The 18465-nt window shown below is 44.2% G+C and overlaps 1 protein-coding gene across 3 annotated transcripts in view; it reads left to right on the top strand.

Annotated features, from left to right (window-relative positions):
- WDR70 (WD repeat domain 70) overlaps positions 1 to 18465 on the top strand; it is a 215453-nt gene that overhangs the window by 178031 nt on the left and 18957 nt on the right. For all 3 annotated transcript variants that reach the window (XM_066602410.1, XM_066602409.1, XM_066602411.1), the window contains exons 15-16: positions 2809 to 2888; positions 15262 to 15378. In XM_066602410.1, coding sequence (XP_066458507.1) covers positions 2809 to 2888; positions 15262 to 15378 — 197 coding nt within the window. The remainder of the gene's footprint in view (positions 1 to 2808; positions 2889 to 15261; positions 15379 to 18465) is intronic.

The raw sequence follows: 18465 nt of genomic DNA, 5'->3' as shown, positions 1-18465 counted from the left end.
TTTATAAAATTCTGTCTTCCTGCAGCCTCCACTAGAGGAAGCTCAGGAGATTACTTTATACTGTGTAATTATAGAGTACAATGTATATACAGTAATCTCCGGAGCTCCCCCTAGTGGTGGCTGCAGGTAGTAGAATGTTATCATGTAGCTATGACTATACAGGAGATTACTGTATACTGTGTTATTATAGAGTACAATGTATATACAGTAATCTCCTGAGCTCCCCTAGTGGTGGCTGCAGGTAGTAGAATGTTATCATGTAGCTATGACTATACAGGAGATTACTTTATACTGTGTAATTATAGAGTACAATGTATATACAGTAATCTCCGGAGCTCCCCCTAGTGGTGGCTGCAGGTAGTAGAATGTTATCATGTAGCTATGACTATACAGGAGATTACTTTATACTGTGTAATTATAGAGTACAATGTATATACAGTAATCTCCGGAGCTCCCCCTAGTGGTGGCTGCAGGTAGTAGAATGTTATCATATAGCTATGACTATACAGGAGATTACTTTATACTGTGTAATTATAGAGTACAATGTATATACAGTAATCTTTTGAGCTCCCCTAATGGTGACTGCAGGTAGTAGAATGTTATCATGTAACTATATGACTATACAGGAGATTACTGTATACTGTGTTATTATAGAGTACAATGTATATACAGTAATCTCCTGAGCTCCTCCTAGTGGTGGCTGTAAGTAGTAGAATGTTATCATGTAACTCTATGACTATGCAGGAGATTACTGTATACTGTGTTATTATAGAGTACTATGTATATACAGTAATCTCCTGAGCTCCCCTAGTGGTGGCTGCAGGTAGTAGAATGTTATCATGTAACTATGATTATACAGGAGATTACTGTATACTGTGTTATTATAGAGTACAATGTATAGACAGTAATCTCCTGAGCTCCCCCTAGTGGTGGCTGCAGGTAGTAGAATGTTATCATGTAACTCTATGACTATACAGGAGATTACTGTATACTGTGTTATTATACAGTACAATGTATATATAGTAATCTCCTGAGCTCCCCCTAGTGGTGGCTGCAGGTAGTAGAATGTTATCATGTAACTATGATTATACAGGAGATTACTGTATACTGTGTTATTATAGAATACAATGTATATACAGTAATCTCCTGAGCTCCCCCTAGTGGTGGCTGCAGGTAGTAGAATGTTATCATGTAACTGTATTACTATGAAGGAGATTACTATATACTGTGTTATTATAGAGTACGATGTATATACAGTAGTCTCCTGAGTTCCGCCTAGTGGTGGCTGCAGGTAGTAGAATGTTATCATGTAACTATGATTATATAGGAGATTACTGTATACTGTGTTATTATAGAATACAATGTATATACAGTAATCTCCTGAGCTCCCCTAGTGGTGGCTGCAGGTAGTAGAATGTTATCATGTAGCTATGACTATACAGGAGATTACTTTATACTGTGTAATTATAGAGTACAATGTATATACAGTAATCTCCGGAGCTCCCCCTAGTGGTGGCTGCAGGTAGTAGAATGTTATCATGTAGCTATGACTATACAGGAGATTACTTTATACTGTGTAATTATAGAGTACAATGTATATACAGTAATCTCCTGAGCTCCCCCTAGTGGTGGCTGCAGGTAGTAGAATGTTATCATATAGCTATGACTATACAGGAGATTACTTTATACTGTGTAATTATAGAGTACAATGTATATACAGTAATCTTTTGAGCTCCCCTAGTGGTGACTGCAGGTAGTAGAATGTTATCATGTAACTATATGACTATACAGGAGATTACTGTATACTGTGTTATTATAGAGTACAATGTATATACAGTAATCTCCTGAGCTCCTCCTAGTGGTGGCTGTAAGTAGTAGAATGTTATCATGTAACTCTATGACTATACAGGAGATTACTGTATACTGTGTTATTATAGAGTACTATGTATATACAGTAATCTCCTGAGCTCCCCTAGTGGTGGCTGCAGGTAGTAGAATGTTATCATGTAACTATGATTATACAGGAGATTACTGTATACTGTGTTATTATAGAGTACAATGTATAGACAGTAATCTCCTGAGCTCCCCCTAGTGGTGGCTGCAGGTAGTAGAATGTTATCATGTAACTCTATGACTATACAGGAGATTACTGTATACTGTGTTATTATACAGTACAATGTATATATAGTAATCTCCTGAGCTCCCCCTAGTGGTGGCTGCAGGTAGTAGAATGTTATCATGTAACTATGATTATACAGGAGATTACTGTATACTGTGTTATTATAGAATACAATGTATATACAGTAATCTCCTGAGCTCCCCCTAGTGGTGGCTGCAGGTAGTAGAATGTTATCATGTAACTGTATTACTATGAAGGAGATTACTATATACTGTGTTATTATAGAGTACGATGTATATACAGTAGTCTCCTGAGTTCCGCCTAGTGGTGGCTGCAGGTAGTAGAATGTTATCATGTAACTATGATTATACAGGAGATTACTGTATACTGTGTTATTATAGAATACAATGTATATACAGTAATCTCCTGAGCTCCCCCTAGTGGTGGCTGCAGGTGGACAGAACATTGTCCTATAACTCTGTCTATACAGGGAATTTTGAGTTTTTTGGAAACATGTATTGGAAAACAAAGCTTTGACTGCAATGAAGATATGTAAGAAATGAATCCGTACACATTTTTTTTTGACTATTAAGATTAAAAACAATAAAGTAGTAGCTATAAATGGACATTCCCTTTAAGTTGTTACATACATCTCTCATATTTAATATGTTCATTTTTCCTTCACTTAGGGGAGCAAAGTTATGTGTGGTGAAGACAAAGAGGAAAGCGCGGCAAGCAGAGACTCTAACCCAGGACTACATTATCACTCGTAAGTAAATGCTATGTGGTGTATAGTTCCTGGGTCTGCTATAATATGCAGGAGGGCAATATATTAACCTGCAACAAAGTATGGAGGCTCTGTGCAGGGAATCTGTCAATATGAAAATGGAGTGTATTCTGCACGTAGCATGTCATAAAGCAAGAGGACCTGAGCTCATTGGCATATCTATCTATCTATCTGTCTGTCTGTCTGTCCGTCCTACATTCATTATCAAAAAAAATCAATCTAGGAGAAGTTGCCATTTTGCTGCAGATCCCGTCCTGCAGTTCCATCTCAGGCAGATATACGAATGATGAGAGTTGTGGTGATTAGATGGACGGTCTTGTCACCGGAGGCCCTAAAAGTGGTTCCCCCCTTGGCCTATAAGAGGCTCTCGGAGGCTCCTTGTGTGTAGTGGCCTCTTCTTCCGCTTGTGTAGAGCTTGTTGGCCACTAGACGCCTCAACGACGCAGAGAAGAGATTTTACCCCGTTACCAGAGTCTGAGAGGGGTGCATTATTGGGATGTGAGAAGCTGGATGGTCGTAGCGATGAATTATCCCCCACCGGCCGTTCTGACCAGACTGTTAGGAGGTGTTGGGACCAGTGGATGTGTGAGGGCACACAAGGTGACCGGGCTCAGGACCCCCGACATACCACTAGTAGAGAGGATCGTCTGATCGCTGGACAAGCAGGAGCAACTCCAAATGTTTTGTTGTCCACCATCCTGAGACAGTTGGCGCCATTGTTACATCGCTGTGTTTGTCAGAACAGTTTCCAGGCACTTGGCTGAAGGACATTTGGTCTCACGGCGCCTATTACGTGTACTGCCTTTAACACCCACCCACCGTCACCTCCATTTGCAGTGATGTCATAAACAACGAAACAGGACTGCTATAGAGTGGATCCAAGTTGTCTTCAGTGACAAATCACAATTTAGTTTGGGCGCTAACTGGAGACCTACATGTGAACGACCTCAATCCTTCCTTTGCTATGGAGCGGCATACTGCCCCCTGCTGGTATGATGGTCTGGGGGGGGGGGGTATCACATACAACAGTCGGTCCCCCCTAGTAGTGGTACGAGGGACAATGACAGCTCAGTAATACATTCAGGACGTCCTGCAGCCACATGTGTTCCTCTCATGGCGGCTTCCAAGAGGCTTCCAGCATTTATCAGCAAAAGAACATGTATGGGACCATCTAGGACACCAACTTCAACAGCCTACAAGTTTGCACAATCTAGAGGCTCAGTTATAGCAAATGTGGAGCGATATGCCACAGGATGACATACTGAAACTGTATGCCTCCATGCCTGCCCGTATCACATCCTGTATCCAAGCTAGAGGCGGTACAACAGGGTACTACAGCCTCCATGCTTGCCCATATCACATCTTGTATCCAAGCTAGAGGTGGTACAACAGGGTACTAGAGCCTCCATGCCTGCCTGTATCACATCTTGTATCCAAGCTAGAGGCGGTACAACAGGGTACTAGAGCCTCCATGCTCACCCATATCACATCTTGTATCCAAGCTAGAGGTGGTACAACAGGGTACTAGAGCCTCCATGCCTGCCTGTATCACATCTTGTATCCAAGCTAGAGGCAGTACAACAGGGTACTAGAGCCTCCATGCTCACCCATATCACATCTTGTATCCAAGCTAGAGGTGGTACAACAGGGTACTAGAGCCTCCATGCCCACCTGTATCACATCTTGTATCCAAGCTAGAGGCAGTACAACAGGGTACTAGAGCCTCCCTACAAGGGGTCGGTTCTCCACAATAAATGATGCTTTTGCTCTGATATTGTAATCACTTACTTCTAACAATGCTGCAATCACACAGAGAAAGTTTCCTTCTCTTTGGACAACTTCTTCAGGGGGAGGGATTGTTTTTTTCACTACGAGTCTATCTATCTCTCTCTTTGTCTATCTCATACACACTCATGCAGACAAGGTTGTCAGTCATAGTTGGGGAACGCCCACTGGACTCCTTAGTTCAGAATCTGGCATGTTGGATTTCACCATGCACATTCCTTTATGCTTGTGGTACATGGTCTGCTTCCAGAAGACTCTGGACCGGGAGGCAGAGGGAATTGGAAGGGGGACAGAGGGATCTGGAGAGGGGACAGTGGGATTTGGAGTGCAGACCGTAAGGACTGGAGGGGGAAACAGAAGGGTTTGAACAAATGACAGAGGGGTCAGGAGGTGGGACTGAGAGTTCTAGAGGAATCAAGAGGGGATGCCGTGGTCTTAAAGAGGGGCAGATGGGTTGTGTGAGAGAACAGTGGGGTCAGGAGGGGAGACGGGAGGGAACAGAAGAGCTGGGAGGTGCGAGATGAGGGTTACGAGGGGGGAGTCTGGAGGGAGACATATGTTTCTGTAGGGGGAATAGAGGGATTTGCAGGAATATAGAGGGATCTGAAGGGGGGACAGAGGGGTGTGTAAGGGTTCAAAAGTGTCCCACAATGACTTATTCACCTCTCCTCCTTGAAGTAAACATGAATGAGCAACCAAGTGTACATGTTGATGGTGGAGCTATCTAATGTCAATGGACCCTTTATCCTCCCCATACCAACCCTCTGTTCTGTAGACTCGGCTCCCTATGCCTCCTCTTCTCTCATTTCAGTTGCACCTCCTTCACTTAAATGTTCTCAGATTTTTTGAGTTGTACCAATGAAGAAATCCATAAAGGAACCCTGAACTCTAAAAATAGAGAAACCTTTATAATTCCTTCTCCATTATGTATAAGGGGTATAATGGATTTAGGGAGCTCATTGCTTTCATGGTACTCTTATGAGTCTCCACAGTTGACATTCGTGTTGGACCCCATAGCAGAGCATGGACTAATAGTGCTTATTACCAGTTTGTCCAGACCGACGCTTGCACCTCCGTTTGCCCTTCTCTACGGTAAGCCGAGCTGCATCTGCCCTTTTTCTGCATTAAATGTTTTCATTCCTGATACGCCATGTAAGTAGAACCATGTGGCCGGGGACTCTCAGAGTTTAAGGACCATTAAACTAAACAAAATCCAGAAATGTTTGCGATCCCCAGACCCGGTCTGGACTCATGCTAAACCAGGAGTAGCTTGCAACAGTAAACCCATTACCTGGAAATCTAATAATGGCGAAACGCAGAGAACTTCCTGCTGTACTATAGAAAGTTCCCATCACTAATGCTAAGCCGCAGTGTACCTCCATAGAGGGCATGGGGAAAATTATTACATTTCCTCCATTTTTCTTACTTGGTTTGATCTCCGACTATAAATTTAGACGCATGCAACCTGAGCCGCCTCGTTCGCTTGCCTACCATTGTTTTTCATTTTATTGCGATTTAATATGGCAGGTAAGTGGCGGCACTCCACGTCTTGGCAGGATAGGATAAATGAGAATTGGCAGTCTTCGTGCCAAAAATTGTAACACATGCTGACTCATAGATCTGGACTAAATAGATAGTGGAGACCACCCGGCCCTTTCTAGGAAATGTCAGGAACTGGCCTATTCCAAGCCCCATAAAATGGCTTCATTGAAGTTTTACTGCGGGAATGTTTTTAGAATGTTATCTCTGCTCTGGATAATCATTGTCCAAGACTTGATGGTTTTACCTGAAGGGGCTGTTTGATCACCGCCCAAAAATAAGCCCATTGCAATGGGCATGTCTAATAAGACAACTAACGAGCAGCTGTATTCTGTTGGGGTACACTGCAGCAACTGTTCAATTTTCTTGCAGTGCCTCTACAGGCAAAAAGAGATAGTACAGTACCCATTGAAATAAGTACCCATGGAATGCAAAGACTTGCTGGGTCCTCCTGCTCTTTGCAGCCACACTCAGCTTTGGCTAGTAGATGAGGGTCCTGAATTGAAGACTATTGTCTATTTGGTTCCCCTGGATTACGGGGTATCTAGCGGTACCCACAAAATGCAGCTGTAATCTGTTTGGGGAGACTGCAGCAACTGTTCAGTTTTCCTGCAGCACTCCCACAGGAGAAATGAAGCATTGCAGAGTGTCCATTGAAATCATTGTGCAGTCCATGGAATACATAGACCCGGTGGGTCCTCCAGAGATAGGGGCACTCTTTCAGCAACTCTTAGCACTTGCTAATAGATGAGGGTCCTGAATGGAAGACTCATTCTCTAACAGGGCATTTGGTTTATGTGGCCCATTTTCAGATAACCCTCCAAACAGGAGTTCTGAAAGAACATTTCCCTCTAAAATGCTAAAAAATCATCAGTACCCAGAAGTCTTTGGAGTCACCATTTTCTGCTTTGACCAAGCAGCAATAAATATGGCTGCCAATTCAGCTCCGATGTTTAAATAGCCAATGTTGACCTGTTTTGTTAACTGAGGTTTGTGTGCTGATCGCTTTGATCGGTTCTGATTCTCAGGTGTTAGCGGCGTATGGACTGACAGACTTTGTATAAGTCTCAGATTTCTGCAGCAGATTATCGTATCAAATCTCACAGATCTGCACACAGATGTATCTCCATTCAATGGGGCATATTCACATGTGGCGACTCGACTTAAAAGCCGTATCAGGAAATGGTGTGTGAATTATTTTTAATACAGCCATACACAGTCCATATACTTCTAAGATCATACTGTATCATACTGTATTATACAATCCACATTATACTGCCATGAACTTTCAAGATAATACTGCTATATCCCTCCAAGATAATGCTGACGTGTAGAACCCACATAATACCATCATGTACTTCCAAGATAATACCCTTCTATACCCACATAATATGACCATATACTTTTAAGATCGTACTGTCCTATATAGCACACACATAATACCACCTTATACTTAAATGATAATCCAACCATGTACTTCCAAGATCATACTGTATTATACAACCCACATACTACTGCCATAAACTTTCAAGATAATACTGCTAAATCCCTCCAAGATAATGCTGTCGTGTACAATCCACATAATACCATCATATACTTCCAAGAAAATACTGCTCTATACAACCCACATAATACCAACCTATACTTCCAAAATAATACTGGAATCTACAGCCCACATAAAGCGGCCATATACTTCAAAGGTCAAACTTTCATATGCAACCCACATAATACCGATATATTCTTCCGAGATAATACTGCTATATACAGCCATGTAATACTGCCATGTAATACTGCCATATCGCTCTCCTATAGTGCTGTCATATACAGCTCACATAGTACTATTACATACTTCCAAGATAATACTGATATTTACAGCCCACATAACAGTGCCACATGCTATCCAAATAATATTTCCTTAAAGAGCCCACATAATACTGTAGTTAAATCCATAAATAATACCTCCACAAAGTAATACTTAGGTTAGTTTAGTTTACTCCTGGGTTTCCCTTTCTCTGGAAATCCCCTAGTAAATGGGCGTCATGGGCGGTTGTCCAGTTTCCTACTCCATAAAACTGACCGTAGCAGTATGGCTTCTCCTCTTAGGGGGCCACTGCGGTTGTTATAGAAACACTTGGCTGGCAGTGATGGGAAATATGGGTCCGTGGCCAAAATATTTGAGGGTGGAGCTTATTTGCCAAAAGTAAAAAAAAAACTATAATTTCTCAAGGAGAATTGAAGCTTCTAACACAGGAAGAGAAATATGATGTCATAGGCATCACGGAAACTTGGTGGAATGATAGATATGATTGAAATACAAGGGTTGAAGGATACAACTTATTTATAAGAAACAGACCTAATAAAGGGGAGGAGGTATTGTGTTGTATGTTAGGAAAACCTTCATCTCCACAGAGATTCCAGCTTCAGAGCATGGGAGTTCTGTAGAAACTGTTTGGGTAAGAATACAAGGAGAGAACAGAAAGGACACCATTGTAGGCATTTACTATAGGCCGCCTGGACAGGCAGAAGATATGGATGAACTCTTTCTACATCAGATGGCCAAGCTCTCAAAAAAGCACAACATGTTGATTATGGGAGATTTTACCGATCCAAGCATTTGTAGGGAATCTCTCCCAGGTAAAAGTGATGGATCTAACTAATTCTTATCCGCTCCTGCTGACAACTTTATCTTCCGAAAGGTAGAAGAGAAAACAAGGGGATCTGCTATCTTGGACCTAATTCTTACCAACAGGGAGGGAATGGTTGAGGGAGTAAGGGTGGCTGGGACCTTAGGAGGCAGCGATCATGCTATTCTTGGATGTTGGATAAAAAGGGGAGGAAGACCTGAGAAGACTCAGACCTCAAGGTTGGATTTCAGAAAGGCAGATTTCAATAAACTCAGAAAGAGGGTAGGAAGAATCCAATGGCTGGATGTTCCGAAGGACAGAAATGTCCAAGAAGGTTGGGAAATATTGCGAAATGAGATTCTCAAAGCCCAATCGTTAACAATCCCTAAAAGAAGGAAGAATGGGAAGCATTTAAAGAGACCAGGATGGATGAACACAGAACTTGCCCACATGTTAAAAACAAAGAAAAATATGTTTATCAAATGTAAAGAGGGGGGAGATATGTAAGAAGAATATAATGTGGTCTGCAGAAACTGTAGGGCAAGTGTCAGAAAAGCTAAAGCAAATAATGAATTAAGGTTTGCAACAGAGGCCAAAAGCAATAAAAAAGGAAGTAGATGTAACAACTGATCTTCCCTGTGCTCCTGGGGGAATAAAATAATTCAGGATATCTATAAGCAGAGAGATTGTGAGGGACACTTAGATGACTTAAATGAATTCAAGTGTCAAGGTCCAGATGAATTACATCCTAGGATACTAAAGGAAGCAGCAGAGGTAATTGCTGAACTACTCACCATATTCTTTGAAAATTCCTGGAGAACAGCAGAAGTCCCAGAAGATTAGAAAAAGGCAAATGTTGTCCCTATCTTCAAAAAAGGGAAGAAGGTGGATCCAGGAAACTACAGGCCTGTGAGCCTGACTTCTATACCGGGAAAGATCTTTGAACAAATTAAACAGCATGTATGCAGGTATTTGGATAAAATAGAGTAACTAACCAGAGCCAGCATGGGTTTGTAACAAACAAGTCATGCCAGACTAATCTAATTTCCTTCTATGACAGAATCACCGACTGGGTTGATCAGTTAAAATGCGGTGGATATAGTATATCTTGACTCTAGAAAAGTATTTGACAAAGTATCTCATACCATACTTATTGAAAAAAATGACCAAACATGGGATTGACAAGGCAACTGTTAGGTGGATGCACAACTGGCTGAGTGATTGTACTCAAAGAGTAGTCATAAATGCTGCACATCCAAGTGGAAGAATATATCAAGTGGGGTACCACAAGACTCTGTCCTAGGCCCAGTGTTGTTCAACATTTTTATAAATGATCTGGAGGAGGGAATTGAGGGGAAACTGATCAAATTTGCTGACGACACAAAGCTAGGAGAGATAATTAACACTAGAGAAGAGAGAGGATTCAAAAAGACCTTGAAAAGCTTGAACAGTGGGCAGCGACTAACAGAATGGTATTTAACAGGGAGACATGCAAAGTCCTACATCTGGGCAAGAAAAATGAAAAAAAAAGCACATACAGAATAGGAGGAATTGGGCTAAGCACCAGCACAGACTTGGGTATACTAATAGATCATAGATTGAACATGAGTCAACAATGTGATGCAGTAGCCAAAAAGGCAAACACAATTCTGGAACGTATTAAGAGAAACATAGAGTCTAGATCACAAGGCATAATTATCCCATTGAGTTCTCCTTCAATGGAAGTGTTCACACAAAGGCTGGACAGACATCTGTCTGGGATGATTTAGTGATCCTGCACTGAGCAGGGGGTTGGACCCGATGACCCTGGAGGTCCCTTCAACTCTACCATTCTATGATCATAACGCCCACTATTTTTTTTTCTTTGTTGCCACTTATGCCATAAAGCCTGTTGTAGCAAATGAGAAGTATAACTTCCTTTTCTCTCATAAAATCCTTCTATTTTGTTTAGTATCCGCGTCCGCTGGATCCAATAAGTCTTCTACAATTGATATAATGAGCTACAAAAATAGCAGTACATTAACTTAATGGCTAATATCATGCAGAGACAGCCAAAGACAAGATGTGAGAACTCTATGGAATGATATTCAGATGTTTTTTAATATGGTTTTGTTAAGTTTTGGATCTGTAGTAACATTTCCGAGAAAACTTCTAGAACTTTCTCAAAAAGCTCCCCCATGTCAATTATTCTTTTATGGCTCCTACATGTTACCGTAACCCCTTAGTGACAGCCAATATGCCTTTTACTGACCTTTATAATGGGCTTTAAACCTACACATACATCTTTTTAAGACAGTGACTTGGCTGACCACTGACAGCCAGGCTCCTGCTCCATCCAATTGTCTTTAGTGGTAAAACCCCTTTAATGAAATATTTGGGCTAACGCTTCATAATTTGCTCAGTAGAGTACGTAGAAGAGAAGGGACCCCATGCCAAAAACTAAATTAGGAGCCCTGTTATGGTGCCATTTAGGACAGAAGGGCCTTGTGTTTCCCCTTCTAACCCCGATTTATGACTTTGGGTGAATTTTCCTTACCGCTTTGCTTACTAGAATGCAGTTCCCCTGAAGAGGGGAATTTTGCACGTGTTTTTGCCATGTAGTAGCAAAGTGGATAGAGTAGCCGGGGCTGTATTATAGCAATATAATCTAGGAACCATTGTTTCTAGGCAAGACTGCAGTGCCTTAGAGAGATACCATAGTGTCAGCTGTTAATATGGGGGACCCACAATCAGGTCTCCTGCTTGCCTTTTTAACACACTGTTTCGCATAGTTTCTTCCCATGTTCTACTGTCATACTATGTTACTTCTTTTCTCTTCTCTCTGTTACTTACTCTCTGTTGTATGTTTCTTTCTCTTTGTTCTCTATTTCTTCCTCTGTGTTCTCTGTTTCTCCCTCTTCCTTCTTTCTGTTTTTCTCTCTTCCTTTTTTCCGCTTTTCCCTCTTCCTTTTTTCCATTTTTCCCACTTCTTTCTTTTTGTTTTCACTCTTCTTTCTTTCTGTTTTTCCCTCTTCCTTTTTCCCATTTTCCCTCTTCTTTCTTTCTGTTTTTCCCTCTTCCTTCATTCTGTTCCTTTCTCTGTTTCTCCCTCTGTCACCTCTCTCTGTTTCACCCTCTGTCACACATCTCTGTTTCTCCCTCTGTCACCTCTCTCTGTTTCTCCCTCTGTCACCTCTCTCTGTTTCTCCCTCTGTCACCTCTCCCTGTTTGTCCCTCTGTCACCTCTCCCTGTTTGTCCCTCTGTCACCTCTCCCTGTTTGTCCCTCTGTCACCTCTCCCTGTTTGTCCCTCTGTCACCTCTCTCTGTTTCTCCCTCTGTCACCTCTCTCTGTTTCTCCCTCTGTCACCTCTCTCTGTTTCTCCCTCTGTCACCTCTCTCTGTTTCTCCCTCTGTCACCTCTCTCTGTTTCTCCCTCTGTCACACCTCTCTCTGTTTCTCCCTCTGTCACACCTCTCTCTGTTTCTCCCTCTGTCACACCTCTCCTCTCTGTTTCTCCCTCTGCCACACCTCTCCTCTCTGTTTCTCCCTCTGCCACACCTCTCCTCTCTGTTTCTCCCTCTGCCACACCTCTCCTCTCTGTTTCTCCCTCTGCCACACCTCTCCTCTCTGTTTCTCCCTCTGCCACACCTCTCCTCTCTGTTTCTTCCTCTGCCACACCTCTCCTCTCTGTTTCTCCCTCTGCCACACCTCTCCTCTCTGTTTCTCCCTCTGCCACACCTCTCCTCTCTGTTTCTCCCTCTGCCACACCTCTCCTCTCTGTTTCTCCCTCTGCCACACCTCTCCTCTCTGTTTCTCCCTCTGCCACACCTCTCCTCTCTGTTTCTCCCTCTGCCACACCTCTCCTCTCTGTTTCTCCCTCTGCCACACCTCTCCTCTCTGTTTCTCCCTCTGCCACACCTCTCCTCTCTGTTTCTCCCTCTGCCACACCTCTCCTCTCTGTTTCTCCCTCTGCCACACCTCTCCTCTATGTTTTCCCTCTGCCACACCTCTCCTCTCTGTTTTTCCCTCTGCCACACCTCTCCTCTCTGTTTCTCCCTCTGCCACACCTCTCCTCTCTGTTTCTCCCTCTGCCACACCTCTCCTCTCTGTTTCTCCCTCTGCCACACCTCTCCTCTCTGTTTCTCCCTCTGCCACACCTCTCCTCTCTGTTTCTCCCTCTGCCACACCTCTCCTCTCTGTTTCTCCCTCTGCCACACCTCTCCTCTCTGTTTCTCCCTCTGCCACACCTCTCCTCTCTGTTTCTCCCTCTGCCACACCTCTCCTCTCTGTTTCTCCTTCTGCCACACCTCTCCTCTCTTTCTCCTTCTGCCACACCTCTCCTCTCTGTTTCTCCCTCTGCCACACCTCTCCTCTCTGTTTCTCCCTCTGCCACACCTCTCCTCTCTGTTTCTCCCTCTGCCACACCTCTCCTCTCTGTTTCTCCCTCTGCCACACCTCTCCTCTCTGTTTCTCCCTCTGCCACACCTCTCCTCTCTGTTTCTCCCTCTGCCACACCTCTCCTCTCTGTTTCTCCCTCTGCCACACCTCTCCTCTCTGTTTCTCCCTCTGCCACACCTCTCCTCTCTGTTTCTCCCTCTGCCACACCTCTCCTCTCTGTTTCTCCCTCTGCCACACCTCTCCTCTCTGTTTCTCCCTCTGCCACACCTCTCCTCTCTGTTTCTCCCTCTGCCACACCTCTCCTCTCTGTTTCTCCCTCTGCCACACCTCTCCTCTCTGTTTCTCCCTCTGCCACACCTCTCCTCTCTGTTTCTCCCTCTGCCACACCTCTCCTCTCTGTTTCTCCCTCTGCCACACCTCTCCTCTCTGTTTCTCCCTCTGCCACACCTCTCCTCTCTGTTTCTCCCTCTGCCACACCTCTCCTCTCTGTTTCTCCCTCTGCCACACCTCTCCTCTCTGTTTCTCCCTCTGCCACACCTCTCCTCTCTGTTTCTCCCTCTGCCACACCTCTCCTCTCTGTTTCTCCCTCTGCCACACCTCTCCTCTCTGTTTCTCCCTCTGCCACACCTCTCCTCTCTGTTTCTCCCTCTGCCACACCTCTCCTCTCTGTTTCTCCCTCTGCCACACCTCTCCTCTCTGTTTCTCCCTCTGCCACACCTCTCCTCTCTGTTTCTCCCTCTGCCACACCTCTCCTCTCTGTTTCTCCCTCTGCCACACCTCTCCTCTCTGTTTCTCCCTCTCTCTCCTCTCCTCTCTTCTCTGTTTCTTTCTCCCTCTCTCTCCTCTCCTCTCTTCTCTGTTTCTTTCTCCCTCTCTCTCCTCCCCTCTCCTCTCTGTTTCTCCCTCTCTCCCCTCTCCTCTCTTTCTCCCTCTCTCCCCTCTCCTCTCCTCTCTGTTTCTCCCTCTCTCCTCTCTTCTCTGTTTCTCCCTCTCTCCCCTCTCCTCTCTTCTCTTCTCTGTTTGTTTCTCCCTCTCTCTCCTCTCTTCTCTGTTTCTCCCTCTCTCTCCTCTCTTCTCTGTTTCTCCCTCTCTCTCCTCTCTTCTCTGTTTCTCCCTCTCTCTCCTCTCCTCTCTTGTCTGTTTCTCCCTCTCCTCTATTTCTTCTTCTCTTACCTTGCTCTTTCACACTCCCCTCTCTTTTTCTCTCTGCTCTTTTTCTCTCTCTCTCTCCTCTGTTTCTACATCTCCTCACTCAGCCTCTATTTCTTTCTCACCTGTTCCCCCCTCTCTCCTTTCTGTTTTTCCTTGTCACTCTCCTCTCTCTTTTTTTTTACTTCCGTGGCACCCCTAGGAGTTTCTTACGGCACACTGCGGTTGGGAATCATTGGCTAGACAATACTGTCCTACACAGCCAACTTAGTACTGCCATATAGTGCTCTAATAATACCATAAAGTTCCCATGTAATAGTGCCATTATATACCACTGAATAATACTGGGCGACTTCAGTCTGTTTATGGCGGTTCCTGTCTTCAGTGTTACCCTTTGAAATGGAGAAACTAGGAAATTGCCTACTTTGCCAACCTTAAAAAGTTCTGGCCTATGGAGTCGCAGAACAAAGTGAGAGCGTAAGTTTAAAAGTAAGAGAATTTTTATAGATGGATGAGAAGAACTCAAGGACTACAAAGGTGAAAATACTCTGTAAACGTTCTCTCCTCGAGACCGGTAGTTCTGTGAGTCCTCACCATCGATGACACAATGATGTAGTGCAGTTTTTGGCCTCTCCTATGCCGGGGAAATCCTTCCCAAACAACATTTGTTTGAGCCAGGAGAATATTTTTTGTTTCTGTAGGACATCCAGCCTGGTTTGGCAGGAGGACCCCGTTACAGTAGGTAAATGTAAGTCACGTCTCACTTCCGTTCCACCGTGTCAGGGAATATATTTTCTGGTCTATCTCCGACATTCTGTATACAAATATGGTGAGATTGTTTCCAGTTGTAACTAAAACTCTCATCTTTCTCTCCAAATAGCACACGCTCTTCCCATGTTCCGAGAGCCTCGGCAGAGGAGTACAAGGAAACAGCTCGAAAAGGATCGTCTGGACCCATTAAAGTCACACAAACCAGAGCCACCTGTGGCTGGGCCAGGTAAATGTCATCCTGTTACACCCTGATCCTGTCTGGAAACAAAGGTTGCACAAACATTGGCGCACATTTGTTCTGTTTACACCAGTTTAGCGATAATTATGCACTTTCTTATAAGGAGCAAATTTATGCTGCGAGAGAAAAATATTGCAAAAATGAAGTCGATGAGGCAGAATCAAGGACCACCATTTTATCTCAGTGGCCTCAATGTAATGCAAAATTTGCCCTGTAGTGGCCATTAGAGGGGGGGGGGGCACTAGAGGGGGGGCGCAACTTTCCCTGACGGAATCTGTTGTTTGCTAGAGGAGCACAAAGATGGCAGACCTGGGGGCTCCATTAGACCCCTGGCTGCCATGAAAACTCATCAGCACCTCGCATTCATATTGAGAGAGCCTCCTCCCACTGTTTAACCTCTTAGATGCTGTGTTCATTACTGACTACAGCATCTAAGAGGTTAGACAGCCTGGTTCAAAGGTTTCTCTAATTCAGGCCGTTACAGTGGGAGCCCAATTGTCACCATTGTGTGATTACACGGGTGCAACTTCTGAGACTGTCACATGTATGGTATGTCATAATGCTTTAAAAGGATTTTCCAATTAAAGGGGTTTTCTGGCACTAAACTATGGAGGACCTAATCTCCGGATCGGTCCTCAATAGTTGATCGGCGGGGGTCTGCCACTCGGGAGCCACACTGATCTGCTGATTGAAGTGACAGTGATGCTTGGTTGAGCGCCATTGTCACTTCCTTCCATAGCTGGCACAGTGCCATACATTGTATAGAGGCTGTGCCTGCTATTGGATCTCCGTCCCATTTACTTGAATGGCACTGAGCTGCTCTCAGGCCATGTGAGTGATGAACGTGATATCACATGCCTAAGTTTTGGTGCTGACCCAAATGCCGCAGTCTCTTCTGTAAGTTGATTGACGAGAATCCCATCCGGCGAACCCCCGCTATCATTTATAGATGACTTATTCTGAGGATAGGTCATCAATTGTTCAGTTCTGGAAACCCCTTTAAAGACACACATCCTATCCACAGGTCCGATCGCCGGGGCCCTCGGTTATTCCCGAGACCAGTGCCCGATATAAATGGAGTGGTGGTGTGCATGCATGACAACCGCTCCATCCAATTCTATGGGACGGAGGAAGATTGCTGAGCACATTCATCTTCCTCCGCCCCATACAAGTGAATCTAGTGGTGGTTACACATGCACACCGTCACTCCATTCACTTGAGGCATTGGGAGTGCTCACAATTTGGGATCACTAGGGTTCGCAGTAGTCAGACCTCCAGCGATCAGACATGTATTCCCTGTCCTGTGGATAGGCGACGCATGTCTTTAAAGGGTTTGTCCACTGCAAGACAGACGGTTCCATGTTCACTGCAGTGGCCAGGCTTGGTATTACAGGCTGTGTTAAAGTTTTAGGCTTTTCAAGAGTGTAAATGTTAGTTTCTGTGTATGAAAAGTTTTGTAGATTTTCCATATAATTTCTGCATCAATTCCTCAGAGTTTCCAAGAACTCAGTTTGCTGCCATTCACTAGGAACCCATACTGGTCATGTGATAGAGGCACAGAAGTGTACAGCTCGTTACAGCTGTGTTTTGTAATGAGCCACGCACCCCAAAATTGTGGAACTTTCCATTATACAAAGAACATATGAAACAGAAATATCTCTTTAACCCTTTATTTCCACAAGCCGTTTAGTTACTACGTGTGGTTATAGCAGCGTTTGTTGAGTGTTTGAGAACCGTGCACGGGGTGTGCCGGACGGGATCCTTACAAAGGTTTAGGAATCATCACAAGGGTCCTTTGTATGGTTCTGTTGCTGGAGGCACAAGGGCTGGAGTGACCATCACAAGTCACTGGAGAAGTAACATGTTATCCTCCGGCCGTGATCAGTGCTGTATACAGACCTGGAGTGTCGCTTCTGCCTCAGTATAGTAACCACCTCCGCAGACACCAAACTTGTTCCTTTGACTGGACAATATGAATGATTGAAAATGACGAAGAACGCCCATCAGTGATGAGTAAGGATTACGGTTTCCGTCGGGCTCTGAGACGCGGCGTGATTCAGACTGTGGGAGCCTCTCATTAAAGGGCAGTAATAAGTGAATCCTGGAGATTTGTCAGGTCAATCATTATTCTGTTCAGTACCACTAAAAATAGGGGGCAGTAGTGGGGCAAGTAACCCAAGGATGGGATAGGCCAACAAGTCACTCTGTCTTTGGCAGGTTATTTGCATATAGGGTTGGGACAGCAGTCTTTGCCCAGGTAAAGAAAAGTCTAGTTACAACCCTAAATATTTACACTACAGATATGATAAACAGTGATGTCACAGTAGAGCGATAATATACACAGTGATGTCACAGTACAGAGATAATACACACAGTGATGTCACAGTGCAGAGATAATACACACAGTGATGTCACAGTACAGAGATAATACACACAATGATGTCACAGTGCAGAGATAATACACACAATGATGTCACAGTGCAGGGATAATACACACAGTGATGTCACAGTGCAGAGATAATACACACAGTGATGTCACAGTGCAGAGATAATGAATAGAGATGAGCGAGTATACTCGGTAAAGGCAATTGCTCGAGCGAGCATTGCCTTTATCGAGTACCTGCCCGCTCGAGATGAAAGGTTCGGGTGCCGGCACGGGGGAGCGGTGAGTAGCGGCTGTCAAGGTTCAAGAATTTTCACGTTCGATGCGTTTCCCTGCTTGTAAAAGCAGGTCATCCGGAACCAATTTTGCATAAATATGCTGTTCGGAAATTCCGGAAACAGGAGAAATTGTGAGCCAACATATACAGTATGGCAGATTACTGCTTGGCCTTGGACCATATAGGTGTCTTCCTTGCAGTCTCCTGGCAGTGCCAGCTTTCATGTAGATGGCACCTTTTCCTCGGCTGTCTTGTGAACTGTTTACGTTAAGCAGACTTTTGGACATGTTTTGCGTTGCAGCAGCCGTGTAGCCACTTTTTTGAACATTTCCTGCTAGAACATTGACCAGATGAAAAATGAGTTTCCAACAGGTTGCAAATACAAAGTAAATCTGTCTGTGACATGCGAGGCGTG

Source organism: Eleutherodactylus coqui, chromosome 5, assembly GCF_035609145.1.
Source record: "Eleutherodactylus coqui strain aEleCoq1 chromosome 5, aEleCoq1.hap1, whole genome shotgun sequence".
Taxonomy (NCBI): Eukaryota; Metazoa; Chordata; class Amphibia; order Anura; family Eleutherodactylidae; genus Eleutherodactylus; species Eleutherodactylus coqui.
This window is presented reverse-complemented; position numbering and strand designations above follow the sequence as displayed.